General features: G+C 29.8%; 1 protein-coding gene across 2 annotated transcripts in view; it reads left to right on the forward strand.

The window, feature by feature from the left end:
• The window catches only part of LOC111625911 (transmembrane protein 131-like), a 52,546-nt gene that overhangs the window by 14,552 nt on the left and 19,971 nt on the right, over nt 1-18,023 (forward strand). Inside the window, exons 7-9 of one of the 2 annotated variants that reach the window (XM_023369174.1) lie at nt 5,919-6,148; nt 8,795-8,928; nt 17,658-17,756. In XM_023369174.1, coding sequence (XP_023224942.1) covers nt 5,919-6,148; nt 8,795-8,928; nt 17,658-17,756 — 463 coding nt within the window. The remainder of the gene's footprint in view (nt 1-5,918; nt 6,149-8,794; nt 8,929-17,657; nt 17,757-18,023) is intronic. The other variant, XM_023369175.1, reaches the window with a different exon arrangement.

Consider the following 18,023-nt stretch of genomic DNA (forward strand, 5'->3'; position numbering starts at 1 on the left):
TTATCTAGACAAGTTCCACCAAATGCTTTTTTTGGTTGCACGATTGATTTTTTCTTATAAATTCCTTCTAATTGTCAACTTATTTTAAAGCCAATTTTCCACATTTCTCAAGTATTTCTAATTGACTGAAATAATTTTGAAATTATCTTCTGTGTAATAAGGACAGATTTTCTTTACAATGTGATTAGAAATGGCTAGGTCATTTTTGTATAGTAAATTAGTAGTTTTGTGGTAAATATCTTATGAGTAATTTAATATAAATAATTTGTAATTTGATACTAAAGTTTAACTTAATGGAAGATTGATTGTGACAATTGCTAATGATCATTAGTGCTTAACCTGTGGTGAATGTAATATTACATTTCTTGATATTAGGGTTTCTCAAACAGGATCCCAGTTGTTTTTTTAATCCGGAAAATCCTGCATATTTCTTAAAAGTTCAGTTTTTTCTTTTTTTGTGTTAAGGTTGAGGAAATTTTGCAAATAGAAAGCATAATTAACTCATTCACTGTCAGAATACATTTGTATTTATTAATTTTAAGCCTGCTTATTAGTTTTTTAAATTTTTGCTTGTTATGACATCCCACAGATTGTCAATAATCAATATGTATTTGTGGCAGGACCCTGAAAATATTTTACTTGTCAGAACCTGTAATATTGTGAATAATTGTGCTGATGTTGTCTTAATTTTAACTATGCCCAGTAGCTTCAATAACTGCATTGTGCCAGGTTGTGCAATTGGGCAAGTATAGAAAAGAGTACGAAGTCTGCAAGTATGAAGTTTTTCTTCATAAACCTGATTATTAAAGCCAAAGTAACTGCCAAATTATCAGGCTATAAGCTTGATACCACTATTAAAACAGCCAAGGTAGAAAAATCAAGAATACTAGAGAGCAAAAGAAGTACTGCTATGCATCTCAAAAACAAACTACTGTAGAAATCTTCCAGGCTGTGGGTGAAAAAACATTTGTCTTCTCTTAAATGCTTTAAAGACAATTCCACCCACATCCATTGAATTGGAAAGGCATTTTCAGTAGTGGGACTTTTCATTATTAAAATAATAACCAGATTGAGTGATTGGAGTATTGACGATCTTTGGTTTTCAAAATGTTATAAAAATTTATAATAATATTTTGTATTATATTTTATTCAAAAAACAAAAATTACCTTCTAAGTTAGAAGTTGGATCTAAGTTCATTTTTTCTTTAAAATTTTCAACTAAATTCAAAGGCATTTTTTTTTTGTAAGCAGTTTCCAACAAACTTTAATAAATTTTTTCTATTTGTGAACATTTCTATGTAATTCAAAGGTAACTTTTAATATATATCTTACACAGCATTATTAATATGATTTTGGAGGTTGCAGTGTGTATTAAATTACTTTAAAAAACAAAAAATAATATTTTGTATATCTTAAAAATAATTAATTATATCCTGGGATTTCCCAGGAAACAGTTCACTTTTTTCCCGGAATCCTGGGACAAGCAAAAGACCAGGAAATGAGAGACCCTATTGATATATCAAGATATTCCTAGGTTTAAAATATAGCATTTATGTTTGTAGCATGATGTAGATAAGTTTTCTGTTTGTCAGTTTTTCTTGTGACCACCAGATGGAATTATCTCATTAGAAATTTGAATTAGTTGTTTAAAACTTAAGAAATTAAAATAGGTCTCATATCAAAATGTGAACATGCAGTGAAATATTAAAAAGAAAAAGAAGGGATTTCTCACTAATGTAACAAACCATAAAGTAACATTGACAGTAGCACGAATAAGATTTCAGTACTTTGACTTCAACTGAGAGTAACTCTGATCAGCAACAGTTAAATATTACAGTACCAATCAACAAGATTGAGATCAACTTGTTGATTGGTTCCACAATATTTATTAGTAAAGTGTGATGTAAAATTTTTACATGATTGTTCAAGTAGAGTAAAGAAAATCATGCAATCATTGATCTAGAATAGTGGTTTTATGCATTTATAAATATTATACAGATGTATAGATATTGTTTAATACATAATTTTTGACAAAATAATACTAAAGACAGATTTTTATGTATTAGCTGAATGGTGAAATTATTAATTAAGCAAGTTTTGGTTTTATATATAGTTTTTTATTTTAAAATATTTATAATTACAGTAAGTTCTTGATTATACAGTACAGTTAATTTATTTTCAGGGTTTTTGAGCAGACTGAAAAACCATATAAGTCAAGTGATGCTTATATATGGTATATTTGTAATGTATTTGTTTGTTTCAAAGGGGTAATTAAAGTTGACAGCTCTGCCTATGAAAATAAAACTGAGAAAACAAAAATGTATGTTTTTCTAGTTATTACCATATACTGTGTTTTCTTGATTTTAATGTGACCCTATATTGAAAGTATTATATGGTCATGATAATCCAATTGAGGTTAGTGGTAGTTTGGATTAACAGAGGTTATGTAATGACATGCAGTACAAAAAAATGTTTGTTATTCTTAGTATACATAGTATCAAAAGAGACAATATTTTAACAATATGTGTAATGGCCAGGACAGTAACAAATACAGTGGAACCTCACTTAATGAGCATAATTTGTTCCAGAATATTACTTGTAATGTGAAACACTTGTTAAGCGAAACAATTTTTCCTATAGAAATTAATGTAAAATACAATAATGTGTTCCATGCCAAAAAAATACTCAAATATTTTATATACAATGTTTATTCAAAGAAAATTACACAATATACATTAAGAAGCATGAATAATCATCATTTCTTCTAGCATGGATGAACAACCTGGAATGCAAATTTGATTTGCAAAAAACAAAAAATTACAGATAATATGTCTGATGAAGATGCTAAACAATATGCTAAATTAGTGGACTATGTAAAGGCTAATTAAATATTAGAAATTAATTAATTTGACTAGAGGTAGGCAGTTATACTGCCATCTCGTATTAAACTTAATAATTATAAATAATTAATTTTTAATTTAGACATTTTAAAAATTTAATTTGGAATTGGTCATTAAATTTAGTACAAGATGGTATGTTTATTGTATAATGGACTATGATTATCAATGTTCATACATAATATGTGTGAACATAAATTTGGAAAAATGTGTGATTATGAGCAACACTAAGATGCTAGCAGAACGAGTGCTAAACACAGACTGATGGAGCATGTGCACAATCCGGGATTTCCCCTCTCTTTGTCACGTGTTAAGCGAGTCAATTTTTTACAATTTTTTTGCTCATTATGCGAGGTGCTTGTTAAGTGAGGTTCCACTCTAATAAAAGTATTAAGAAATTATAAGAAACTAAAAAATTTTCTTCATATCTTGTCCTTCTCAACATCTCAGGACAAGGACAAGATAAGAAGACAATTTTTTAGTTTCTTATAATTTGTTAATATTTTTAATAATGTTTTAACAGTTAAAGAAATTTAAAGATACAATACAAAAATGTATGGTGTATGGAAATTTAAAATTTTTTAAATCACAATATACAAAATAATCAGAAATTTTCTTTTGTTTTATTCTGTGCATAAATCTTGAAAAATTTTTTTGTAAATTATGAATCAACACAGGTTCTGGGAGGTTGTATTGTTTTTCAGCCCATTGCAGTAGTTTTTTTGCACAGCTAACTGCATCTGTACATGAAATAGAAATTGTTAATCCAGGGTCACAGAAAGAATGAACAGTGTTGGTTAAAACATATGGCTTATGTTTACTTTACATGTGAGCTGCCAGTGATGGTGATAAGTCCATTATTTTATTTAGGAGAATGGTAGAAGCTGTTCAGATTACAAGGGGTTTGGATTAGCATGACTGTACTATACAGCCATAAATAGTTAATGCATTTTTTGGACAGTATTTTATTTTCATGTTTACAATGTTTCCCAATACCCTGTTTTTTGAAATTATTCATTTATCACTGTTATCACTTGCAGTGAATCTGCAGACCAGTACAAAATTTAGTCAAAATTACCATAAGTTCAATTTTTTAACAGCAAGACTTTACATTCATATGAAAAAGCATGAAATTTACCTGATGCATAGTATTATGTAGAAGGTGCCATAAGTCCCAACCTAACTTACTAGGCATGACTGAAGGTCATATTGAAACAAGTATATATAAATTTAATGCTTGATGCAAATTTAGTGGTTGTATTACTAAAAGGTGATTCACAATGGACTTACTATATATGACATGGCAGCAAATTTTAAACTAGTGCTGGACAGTCAACAAATTTCTTAGAAAGGAAAGACAAGCATCCATGGAAATCAAACAATGCTTAGGTTGTGTATGTGGAAGCTTCATTATCATATACTACTATCAAAGAATGGATTAAATGTTCCCAATTTGGGCAAGAATCCCTTGAAGATGACATCAGATCTAGTTGCCCAGTGGATATGGTAACCTTGGAAAAAATTGGTGTGGTGGATCTTTTGGATTTCTGGTTGAAAGTGGAAGAAATAACAGCAATGACCAATCTGTAGGATACAAGTGTTTGGCATATATGCTTCATGAGTATCTAGGCATGAGCAAAGTCAGTGAAAGATAGGTTTCCAAACTTCTTTCTGCTGTTAAACAGCAGTAGCATATAGAAAGTACACTTTATGAAGTGAGTGGAGTTCATTTTTTGAAATCTGTTGTTAGAGGATGAAACTATAGTCTTTTTTTTTGTATATTGGCACAATGACTCCTTTTCTAAAATGGAGTCAATACAATGGCAAAGACCCTTGGAGGTATTCCCAAAAAAGGCTGAAGTGTTACCCTCAACCAAGAAGATCATGGCCACCATTTTTTTGGGATTATGGGAGTATACTGATGGTAGACTTAGAAGTACTACTGTAAATGTAAAATACTATCCAATGTTGCATGCAAAGATACACAAAAAATGAGTAATTATTTATTGTGACATTGTCACAATGCTGGCAATTTTTATTATTTAATTTAAAATATGTGCTCGCCACCTCAAATTAGTAGTGGCTTGCCCCTGTACATCATATTTTTCCTTTAATAATAATCATGCCAGCCATCTATTTAACACCTTTCAGGGGAAAATTTTTGAATTGAAATAACAACTTCCAGGTTGCACCAGAAGTTCATATATAGTTAATCAGGTCCTCCTCCTACTAAGGTTTTCATATCTGGTCTCTTTCATCTATCTAACTCAGTTTTCAAGATTAAGGAAAAACAGACACAGTGGGAATTTATAAGTCTACAGTTTTTTCAAATTGCAGCTCAACAATGAGGAAAGTTAACAAGAAGAGTGTGCCTGTGCATGACAAAGCACTTGCTCAAGCCGCCATTTGGGACTTGCTTTCAGCTGTTTAAATTATTCATCTTACAGTCTGGATTTTGCCTCATCAGACTATTTTTTGCTTCCAGATTTAAAAAAAGCTCCCTGAGAAAGACATTATGTAAATGAGGATCTGCAGATAGTAGTAATGTACCATTTTGAACAAAAATTTTCAGAATATTTTTATAAAAGGACTGAATTGTTTTTTAAATGTTGTCATAAATGCATTGAAATCAAAGACAATTATGTTGAAAAGTAACCGTTATATTTGTTTTTTTTTTCTTACCTTTTCTCACTTAGGTTGGGAACTTATGGCACATTCTGCATATGCTGAAATATGAACTGTATACATTTAATGAATAATTACATACAGTGTACTGTACTGTACATATAATGAATATGAACTTTCTTTTTAGAATCAAGAAAGCACAGTATTATGTGTAGTGGACTTAGTAAACGGCATTGTTAATCATATGTGGTTGCAATGTTTTGAATTACTTACAAATCTATATGAGTCAAGAACTTTTTGTATTATTTTTCCATTCATTAGTTATGTATCAAATTAGTGAATTTCTTTATCTTAGCTCTGCATTTGACAGTTTTTGTTTTTTAATGTATTTTTAAGGATCATCGTTTACCAGATATTTGTGTCACAGCAAAACCAATGAAGTCAAAGCGTTCTAAATCTAAAAGTTGTGAGCATTCTAGAAATTTAGATACAACATTGATTCATACTAAAGAATCTATAGATTGTCATGATGATGGTGGCTTTGAACTCAGTACCAAAAGTAAAGCGCATAAAAAAATAAAAGTTGATCCAACCAAAGTGTTTGGTGGAGATATACTTCGTCCCAGGTAAGATTTGTCATTTTATCTGTTTATTCATAAATGTTATGAAATATGATAGAATTCATAAAGATTTAAGTTTATTAGAAATTTAAAAAAAAATTGATTATAAAGTTAAAATATGAATTATTTTGTTTAATTTATTAAAATGCTTTTAGCAATCTTTATTAATTAAAAATTTTAGAGAAATATAAGGTTTGATTGCAGTTTTTGCTACTGATAAAAAGTGTGTTCTGTTACAGTTATTAATATTGCAAGCATTCAAATGTTAGCAATACAATGTTTGTTTCTTTACTTTTAAAATACTCTTTATACTTTTTAAAAATGTAAGAATAAAACACAATAAAACCTCAATGCATTATTTCTAGGAAATGCTATGGAAGACAAAAATTATAAATAAGGAAAAACAATAGTTCCATGGCACCACTAAAAATTATAGATAAGAACAATTTAATGATTATCATTGTTTGAAATATATGATACATTACACTATATTTAAAAAACTAATTCTTGCTGAAAAAATGTTTAATTGACATTTGTGTTGTGAAAGCTTTATGCCTCAGTTCAAATTACAATTTTTCAAGGCTTCAATCCACTTCATACACCTTGGTAAAGTTTGTCATTTTTTCTTCCCTCATCTTTTTCCTTCATTCTCAGAGACTATGAAGCTCTTGCACAGCTTCTACACTGTTACCGTGTGATTGTTCACAGAGATATACTCCTCAAGTTTATCTTTGTTTGTACCACTGAACTTTTCCCACTTGGCAGAAACCACTATGATCATTATTGTTATTACAATATCACTATCATCTTAAGGCCATTTAACATCATTTTAACATTAGTATTTTAAATTGTTTGATTATAATGTAGCATTTGGCAAATATTTTTTGATTTAGATGATGAACTATTGTTTTATTTTAAGAAACTGCTAACTTTTCCTGAGTCTTTGATGATCTTGTTGATGAATATACATGCATCTCAATCTTGTGAAAAATCAAAATAATAGAAATCAAGAAAATTTCTCAATTCTGGTATTGGTTTATGGGTCAAATATGCTTTGATAATATTGTGGAGGGCTGCATTTGATGGCTGGCTTGATTTTTTTTTTTTTTTTTTAAATGCAGTAATCAATGCAGGTGACACTAAGAAAGCAAGGCATATATGGGCAGTGTCAATTTTTTGAACTTATTCAAGATTGTCACATTCATTTCCCTGTGATATTAAATCATTGTTTCAAATTTTAAAAAGCTGTCAATTTATGGGAAAATTTTGATGAAGACCATGATTTTTTCAATGATGGGTGCAATAAAACAATAGTTCAAGGAATGATGTAGGTAGGGGAAAAATAATTTTATTTATATGGGTCTAGTTTTGGACAAATAAATCAGAAATACTTGTGGAAAGATGAAAGTACAGTTGCACTCTGTAATTCAAATGAATGTAACTTTGAACACTTCAGAGTTCAAATGCTAAATTTGATAAAAATTTGCCTCAGTTTTGAATGATGCTCCAAAGTTTGAACTGTGCACATGGTGAAAAATTATACTCAGAGGATAAATGCAATCTGTTGTGTGCCAAAATTCTCTCGTTCTATGCTCATTTATTTTTAGTGCTTTTCTTGCTTTGTTTTTGGTGTATTTGATTGTATATATTGTGTCTTATTCATCAATTATTAACAATTTTTTCCTGTAATTTTTTTCATCAACAGCTTTTGGACACCCCATATGTTTTGTATCCATTAGTTCAAAATTACATGAATGGAACTTTTTAAACCACATTTGATATATTTGAAGTTTAAGAGAATGTTGCCCAAACACATTACAATTTTTTTTTTTTTACTGTTTATATAACTTTATATCTTTTCTGAAACTCATAAAGCATAATATATCTGATATGCTTTTTATCTGAAGACATTTCAACTTGATTTTATTCAAACAAAATCTAAAGTAAAAAATTTAAAATAGCTTCTAAGAGAATACAATCTTACAATAGCAGTGTGTTAAATTCCACAACTGTTGTAATTAAATCACACATTTATAGTAAGGATAGCTATTAAAAATGCACAACTTTTCTTTAACTCAATGTAACAACTTTTTTTTCAACTCAGTATAACCTTTACATATTAACCATGGCATTGGAGAAGTGTGGAAGCAATGAAGAGTAAGAGGAAGGTTGTAATATCAACAATTGAGATGAAAAAGGAACTTATTGCAAAGAATGAAAGTGGTACATGTGTAGCTTATCTGACAGCCATGTTTAAGATGTCAAAGTCAATGGTGTGCAATTAGTAAATGCAATTTTCACTTTATTATACAATATTTATGTATTTTATTTATTTTTTCATGTTTTAATTTCTTAATTTTACCTTAAATTATATTTGCTTGCTGTTTTAAATTCATCAAAATGTGCATTGTTAGTATCTGAGAATGGATTAATAAACTTTAAATTATTTCTATTGGAAAAAATCGATTTGGACTTTGAGTGATTCAGAATTTGAATATTCTCTTGGAATGAATTAAATTTGAAGTGCAAGGTGTCACTGTAACAGGAATGATGCAATGAGGTTTTACTGTATCATTATATGAATTATAAATATTTTTTAATTTTTATTTTTAAATATATTATTATTGAAATTATAAAATTATGTATCTTTAGTACGTTGGAACTACCATATAGACCTAAACCAATAATTTTATCTCATGAAAACAAAGAAAATATATCTCAGCCTGATGATTCTAATAATTTCTGTGCCAAAATATCTTCTAGATCTTCGGTATCAAAGTCAAAAGGTGAATTTTTTAAAGTGGTCTTTATCCCTTTATAATATTATGATTTAGTTATGTTTTAATTGAATTTTAAAGGTAACCAGTTTTGATCTATGCCTTTTATAAATTTTTTTAAAAGAGATTGAAGTTGAAAAGTAACAAAATTATTTCATCATTGAATTACTTTAGTCATTAACATTGAAATATTTTTTTAACTTTTATTAAATGAGTTTTTTTACTTAAATTTTTGCCTTTTATCTGAAATTTTATTGAGTTTGATATGGTTACTATTACTAATTGCTATTAAGGCTTATATTTTTAATAATCTTTCACTTTTATAGAATATCTTATCTCTGGAAATGTAAATAGAATAAAAATTATATTTTTGACTTTTATAATTGTTTTTGTTTCAGTAAAACTGAAACAAAAACAATTATAAAACTTAGTATGATTCTGGCATGAAGCAAGTGCAATTATGAAATGAGCATGTGCAGATTGGTACTAAATAGGTACTCAGTTTAACATTGGAAATGATTTAAAATTTAATGGAGTGTCTATTTTTAAGTCTTTCATAAGAACATTTTTGAATAGAAATTTAAGCTTATTAACATTGTATGAACTTTATATTTATGCGATAGGTGGGACCGAATTGTAACTGCGTAAGTCGGGGTATAATTTCGCATATAAATACATACAAATAATTTTTAATTGGGGCCGGAGACTAAAGAAAACAATAATTTAGAAAAAAATGTTTAATAAAATCTTAGATAATACATATGTATAACAAATTATATTATTATACAATTTTTCACATTTACTTGATTATCACACCATAATTTTAACATTGTTTCCATCTCAGCGATAATACTGTGACGTTTACGAATGATGCTTGAATTTAAAGATTGAGCATTTTTCACAGCTTCGAGAATTTTTTCTTTGCCTTTTATAATTGTTCTGACCGACAATTCCGGTAGATCAAACTTCTTTGCCAATTCACAAATTTTCATTTTTGTATCGAAGTCTTTAATAATGGGTACGTTCGTAAAGTCAAACGAGTTAAACGCGTTAGTAACGAATCGTTCGAAAAGTCTAACGAAATAGGAATAACGATGACGTCATTCTCGTTTAACTCGTTCGACTTTACGAACATACCCAATGTTAACTTTACATTCCAAAGATAAAGTTTTTCTTTTCTTGTTTGATGCAGAAGAATCAGTTCTACTTCGTTTGGATGACATAGTAGAGTCTCTCGAGTCTTCGTAGATATAACAAACACAGAAATAAATAACACAAAATAAATTTTAGCTATGTATGGATTTGGCGCGACACATCCGAACATGTAAGCTGAACAATAGTGTGGGGGGAGTGAGTAATCAAGGGTTGCATGGCGCTCAAACAAAAGAAGAATCAACAAGATTTGAAAATCGCGTAATTCTGGGTTTGCTTAAGTCGGGGTATTACTGCATATATTTTTCCAAATTTATTTTAATAATCTAAATGTTTTTAGGAATAAGGGAAATCACAATATTGATCATATCATTAATTATATTTGGAGAAAGCTACTCATTGATATTTTAACTTATGAATCTACTTTAAGCTATCAACTTATAAAATTGAATTGTTTTCAACATGCTATACAAAATATAATAAATTTTTCTTCCACTATTCAATATCTGAGTTATTTTTCCTTCTCAATGCTGAATTCCAACATTTTAATGCAATACATATTTAACTTCAGGAGAAAGAAAACAGCTGAGCATGAAATAGAATTCATTTATGTAAAGAAAATCATAAACTTTAAGTATTAATAAGATATTAGTTGCCATAAGTTAAAAACAAAATATCAAATTTGTATAATTTAATATTACAGTAGAGCATCGTTTATTTGTTTATTAACCTATCCCATGTTGAAATTTTTCTCCGTTGCATGTTGCTTTGTGTTGAATTTTCGTTAATGTTAAGCCAAACATAAACTTTTTAAAATAATAATCGTGGCTATTGAACTGTTAAAAATTATTTCTTTATTTTGTACAAACAAAATAAATATATTGAAAAATATAAAAACCAAAAAAATATACTTTAGAAGTTGATCTAGTATCAAAAATGTTTGATTCAGCACCACACAACACAAAAGTGCCAGTGCTGCCAGCTAAAACACACACACCAACAAAAGAAATATTGGAGTAGCCTAAGATATAGCCAAAGATTGCAGTGCCACAGCACTAGCGAAAATTTAAATTTGCCGACTGGAACTCTTTCGGATAAACGACGCTCTACTGTAATAATAATACTTATCAACATACAATAAACTCTTAAATCAAGGAACCAGTTGTTACTTCTCATCATCGGTGACCACAAGAAACATTTTAATTAGAATGAGTTACAGTAGAGCATCGATTATCCGACCCCCGATTAACTGTCACCTCGGTTAACCGACCGCGTTCTAGTCGGCAAATTCAAATGTCCACTAGTGATGTGGTGCTACAATATTTGGCTATGTCTTGGCTACTTTAATATTATTTTTACATGTTTTAGCTGGCAACACTGGATCGACCATGAAAGGGAGACAGTATTTAAACAAGGCTTAATTTTCTAATTTTTAACGATACAGTAGCAATGATTATTATTAAAAAAAAAAAAATTGATAGGCTTAACATGGAGGAAAATTCAATGCGAAGTAGGTTAATAGCAATATACTAATATACTAATTACATGGGATATAATAAGATACTACACTAATAATGGATTTTTTCATACTTTTCGGTTGTCTGACTTTTCAATTATCGGACCAACCCCAGTCCCCAATTGAGTCGAATAATCGATGCTCTACTGTATTTTCCAAACATCTTCAAATCTCTAAAAAGTTTTGAGAATTTGGAAGCAGGTGTCTTCTTGGTTTAAGGTTTGATGTATATCAATAGCAGTGTTGTTGTCATGCTAGAGCAATGTTTCTCAACCTCTAATGAATCGTTGCCCTCTTCAATAAAACCGTTACATAGTATCACCCCCTTCACTACGAAATTCCGATGCCCAGGGACATGGATAATGCCAAATTCGTACTGCATTAAATAGACTAGTGACTAGTATAATGTTATTTGTTTAATTATTGTATGGTATAACGAATAAAATATCTAATTATTCTTAATATAATGTTTTACTATATCGCCCAGAAAATTGTTTTTCGCCCCCCAAAATATAAATTGTTGCTAATTGCCCCCTGAACATGGGAAAAACGCCCACATGGGGCAATATTGCGGGGGGGATTGAGAAACACTGTGCTAGAGCATACCAGGGTGACACCCTGGTACTTTTTTAAGCAGCACAAAGTCCTTGTACTTTGTGAACATCTAGGTTGGACTTTAAATTATGTAACTCAATTAAAAAAAAAAAAAAACAGAAAATTAGTTCTTGCACAGTTTTTTTTTACTGATTATTAATATATATAGGTAATTTTTGAATTTTTGGCACATCTAAGCTGTTTTGCAGGTTTTGTGCCCCAAAGTTGTGCTTTGCCCATACAAAACTCCATAGATAGACAGGGGTTGCTCTGGAAAATTTAAAGATATTGTCAACCATTCACTAGTTTTAAATTTTCTTTCCACTTCAAATTATTTATTGCTACCAGTTTTACTTACTAATTAATGCAGGTGCTGGTAGCCTTATCAGTTTGTATCTAGAAAGCAAAAGTAACATGTTAAGATGCCTCTTACAAGGAGAGGGCAGAGGTTTGGGTCTCTGATCCAGATGAAACTTGGTGAGCATGTAGCACTAAACATAAACAACTCCTTGTCCAAAGAATAGGATTCATTTATCAGGCGTTTCTGAAAAATGGGCCTCTGAAAATTGAGTGTTTAGCTTTTAAGTCTTTGGAAGTTTCATATCTCTGAGTGGTGATAGCTGAGTGGATAAGTTGCTAGGCACTGGAGCTAGACATTGTAGGTTTGAACTATCAAAATTTTAGTTTAATTTTTGTGTGTGTAACATTATTATTTGTATTATTATTCCTCATGTTTAAAGGTTATAAAACAAGATTTTTACTAACATGACATCGTTTTCTGTTTAATGAAAATAGTCTTTGTAGATTTAACTGTTGTATGTGGTTAAATAAAATTTTTATTTCTTTACATTAATTTTCAGATATGGTGGTATTGTTGTATTTGAACTTTAACAAACATGAGCACATGAGGAAATTGTTTATAATATTAACAATTAAAAAAAATAAAACGCTGAAATTATTGTACCCTATTTTCATATCACTTGTCTTTTCATCCATGAGCAGTAACATCTGAAGCTTATTTGCTTGTAAAGATATAGTATGTAATCATGAGTGAAAATATCTGAAAATAAATGTGAAGAAATAAAAGTTTTATTTAACAACATCATGGACTTAGGTCGTTTTCAGTAAACAGGAAATGATGTCTCGTTTTTAATAATCTTTTGTTTTATATGTTTTAAATGTGAGGAATAATAATAATGCTAACAATGTAAAATAATAATTTTACACATAAATGAAACAAAGCTAAGTTAAAATTCTGAAGGTTCAAATCTACACCATCTTAGCTCCAGTGCCTAGTGTCTTATACATTATGCTATCGCTGCTCAGGTACATAAAACTTCCAAAGACTTATAAGGTGAACACTCAATTTTCAGAGACCTTAATTTTGAAAATGCTTGAGAAGTGGATCCTATTATCTGGACAAGGAGTTGCTTGTTTTTAACATAATATGCTTATCATGTTTTGTTCGAATCAGAGACTGAACATCAGGGCCTTGTAAGGAACCAAGTCCGTGCTTTATTTTTAGTTTACTTTTACTTTGCTTTATTATATTTTTGTTTGGGGCTTATGTTTGGTTAGGACGAAGGTTTCCTCACCCACCACCCTAACATTCAAAACGAGAAGATAAAAAGATTAACCAACTCACCGACGACGAAACGATAGCGCCATAGCTAGCATTGCACTCACCTGCACGCCCGAACGGCAGAATTGTAAGTCCGCACTGAAGGGGGGGGACACCCCAATAGACTTTCTAGGAACTTGTGTAACCTTAACAAAACATCCCGATAATTGTTAAAGAAATGCTGTAAAAGGTTAACAAAGTATTGTCGAGAAATAAGCTACCAGATAACGAAGAGAAAACAATGTTATGTGTAGATATGTAAATGAGGGGAGTGGCTACAGTAGAACTGTGACGTCACCTCATACTATAAGTACAGTAGCTCAAGTGAAGACGGAAGAGGTGAGCTCCTGAACCGAAAGCGTTGGTCTGCTGGTAGCAGTGAATAGGTGTCGAATAGGAAATCCTAGTAGGAGAATTGAAGGTTCGATTTTGGTGATTTGGAAATAGGAAAGTCTTGAGTAGAAGAAAAGGTTCCGAGTATTAATTGAGGTGATGGTTAGGATTGATAGTTATAAGAGAATTTGTATCTAAGTTAAGAATTGGATTTTGTTTTGTCGGAATTCCAAGGGGAATAGTTCTAAGTTAGAATAAGACTTAAGTTTGTCGGGTTGATTTGTGATTTGATTTTTGATTAATAAATTTGTTGTTTGTTTATAAATCTTGTACATAGTATTGGTTAAACTTGATTAAACATTTATTATTGAGATTTTTTTGTGACTAACTTTGTCCTTAATTTATTTCGGTGCACGCTAAAAGTCCAGGCCTGGCAACTAACAAACGCGAACCCACATAAAGTACCTGTTAGGTCCCGGCTCTAAGAAAAATATCGTTGTAGAGCAACAAATTAAAAATAGTACTTTACAACCTCTCCTTGTTAGCAATAGGAACAATTTTTTAATGAATAATTCTGATACAAATGAATAAGACATCTGATGATAATGTTTAAACAGTATTTTGTGTGTTCTGTGATGTCAAAATTTTTGCTTTAGTTTACTTTAAAAAAAAAATCAAATTGAAAAATGTCACCCCAAAAAGATTCCCCAGATTTTCTGTCAGTCGATAAAAAATTCCCAATTTGAAAATGCTGAGCAACATTACATGAAAACTGCCATTGATTCTCAATGTCACTTTCTACTTTTCTGCTCAACTGGCTGTGTAACATCATGAAATTGCTAGGTTTATGGTTCATGGGACTCCCATTGCACAGGAGCTAGACATTTATGCTGTTTTCCCTGAAGTGTGCTTTCTGATTGTTTCACTCTCAATGTCGAAGTAAACATGCTGGGATTTTTATTGTCTCTTTAATAAAAAAAAAAATACTGCCAAATGGCAATTTTTGCACTGTATAGAGGTGATGTGATTCAAATTTGGGATGCCAGTTAGTGCTATGGCACTTCTTAATTTACTACTACATCCCTGGTTAATAGATATATCACATGAAGTAATTTTTCTCATGTGCAGAAATTGAAATAGTAACTGTATTCTCTAAACTGACATAGGATATACTCTATTGAGTTTATATTGCATTAAGAAACTCAATGCATGTACAATTATGAATGTATTCTATGTCAGTTTACAGAATATGGCTATCTAATGGGTGTGAAACCTTACATTCTAAGCTGTGATAAAATTTTATTTCTTTTTATTCTGATCAGTTCATTTGAAGTAAAGCTAAATGGGGAAAAATGGAAATTATTTTTTAGTAAATAGGTACAGGTTAATAAAAGGTATTTGTTTTACTGATTTGATCATTAAAAGTTTTTTGCATTAATCAAATAAAAAAACTTTCTTTTTACATTAAATTTCTGAATATTTTGGCAACTGAAATAGGTAAAATTGTGTTTTGATTGGCTCTTTATAGTACATGATCTGATTAGTTTATTATTATCAGAATAACCCTTTACTTAATGTAAAAAAAAAGTAAGTTTGAATTATACAAGAATGTAACTAATTATTAATAGTTCAATTATGTAATTTGGCCAAAAGATAGTTACATTGTCATTTACTAAGTTTAATTTTAATTTATCTCTAATTAGTAATGTCTGTGGCTTTAGCATTTTAGCTAATTGAATACTGAGTTATTGTTTGATGGCCCATCATTTGTCAAGTTAATGAAAATTCAAAAATTCTGAAATTAATAAAACACACTACTGTATAATATAAATTATGTATTAATTTGTACCACTTAACATCATGTTTTCACATCTGAAATTTAGTTATGTTCTGCATTCAGAGAGTAGTCATGATTAGAAATACAAAGTGCATTTAAAAAGTTTCTGGCCTGATATGAAGGTGAAATTCCAGGACCAAGGAATACCCATTACACTTGGTAGTATTCCTTATTACTATGCTTTTTCAATTTTTATTGAAGAGTATACTTTGTTATTATGCCCTAGATGGACTTATCTGCTAAGATGGTGAATGCTACTATATTTAAGGAGTATCTTGTACAACATGCTATTTGATACCTCTTTCAAAATGGATTTATTAGCAGAGCAGTGCCATGCTGATATGGCAATACTTTAGTTCTTGGATGAAACCAATCAAACTCATCATATTCTGAATGACCAAACATGGCAAAAATATCAATGGAAAAGTCAAGAAAATTCATTCTTGACTCAGGATCATTGTTACTTGCTAATCCTAAAAGATATTTGTTGCAGGTTAGGTGGTATATGAAAGAGTTCATGTGATCATTCATTAATCATGGTATGTGCAGAAGGTGTCAGCAAAATAAATCCCTTGATGTCTGTCAGTGGACCTTTGTGAACTGTTGACAGAATCCCATTTTCAGTGTCTGAGTGTCAGCAGGAAAGGCTTGTACATTGATCACTTAGGATGAGTTTTAGATGCATCACTTTGATTCTGAAACATAACATCAATAAAAGCACAAGATTGCTCTTTTTACAAAAAAACTCAGAACTCAAATCATTGCCAGAAATGTCATGGCTTCCACTTTCTGATATTCACAGTGTATACTTCTGATTGAACAAAGAAAGGACAGTCAATGAATATATAATGACTGTTTTAAATGTGATGCTGTAGTCAATGCTGATTACTGCTACAACTTGATCAGCAATTGTGGAATGTAGAGGAAATTCTTTTAAGTTTCAATATTGAGATACAGAATCATTTTACATTAAGCACATCAGTTTTTATAAACAATTCATTAATACAACTTTGAACTTTTTCAAAGTTGTATTAATGAATTGTCTTATTCACTTGATCTGATTCTGTCAAATTTTCACTGCTTTCTCGGTATGAAAAGAAAGGGACACATTTTCCAGTGATGATGCTGTTTATTGAAATAGTGCATATCTGGTGTGACACCAAGATACATTTTTTTTTTTATCAAGTGTTAACCAAGCTGGATTATTTGTAGTAAAAGTGTTTTGATATAGGAGAAGAATACATGTATGTTGAATATGGTTAATTAAAGTTTCAACAAGCAGTAACAATTTCTTTACAGGTAGGCCAGAAACTTTTCAAACATATCACATATGCCTTCAAAAGTACTGATCTAAATGCATATATGAGTAAACTAGTCATTGTACTGTTAAAAGGTTATGATTTTCAGAGTTTTCAGATATGCAAAATAACTATTTACAAAAAACACCAAAGAAAATTGAAGAAAAAAAGATAATCAAAATTAAATATTAATTTCCAGTAATTAAAAGTATGCTTTTATGAAATCTTGAAAGTTAAGCATATTAAATTATACTGTTTAAGTTTCAATGTGATATTTTATTTTTGCATAATTTAGAATTATATGCTAATTTGTCAGTTATAATTTTGAGTTATTTATTTTTATTCATTTTTTTTTTGCACAAAACAATAACTTTTTGTACTGTGTAGGCTATCCACTGGCATTCATGTCAGATACTGACAGCAGTGACTTAGGCAAAGAGTCTCCTCCACCTATTTGGGACCAGTCACAACCAATTCAAAACAATGGTCAGTATAATGGATGGCCTAGCATAAGGCATACTCTATAATGTCATGACGTAGTAATAAGAAATTAAGAAATTTCTTATTACTACTTTTTTGAAAGTATTTTTTATTTTTATGTTAGTTTTTTATTTCTTACTAAAATAGAATATTGAACTTAAAATTTATAATCTAAAATTTTTAAATGTGTAAAAATCATAATTTTATTTCAGATACCAATTTTTTTGTAAATTCATTTTTTGTTTTATAAATTTCATGTTCTTCTAAATAAAT

This window comes from Centruroides sculpturatus, unplaced genomic scaffold (genome assembly GCF_000671375.1).
Source record: "Centruroides sculpturatus isolate CEXI.00-Female unplaced genomic scaffold, Cexi_2.0 scaffold452, whole genome shotgun sequence".
NCBI lineage: Eukaryota > Metazoa > Arthropoda > Arachnida > Scorpiones > Buthidae > Centruroides > Centruroides sculpturatus.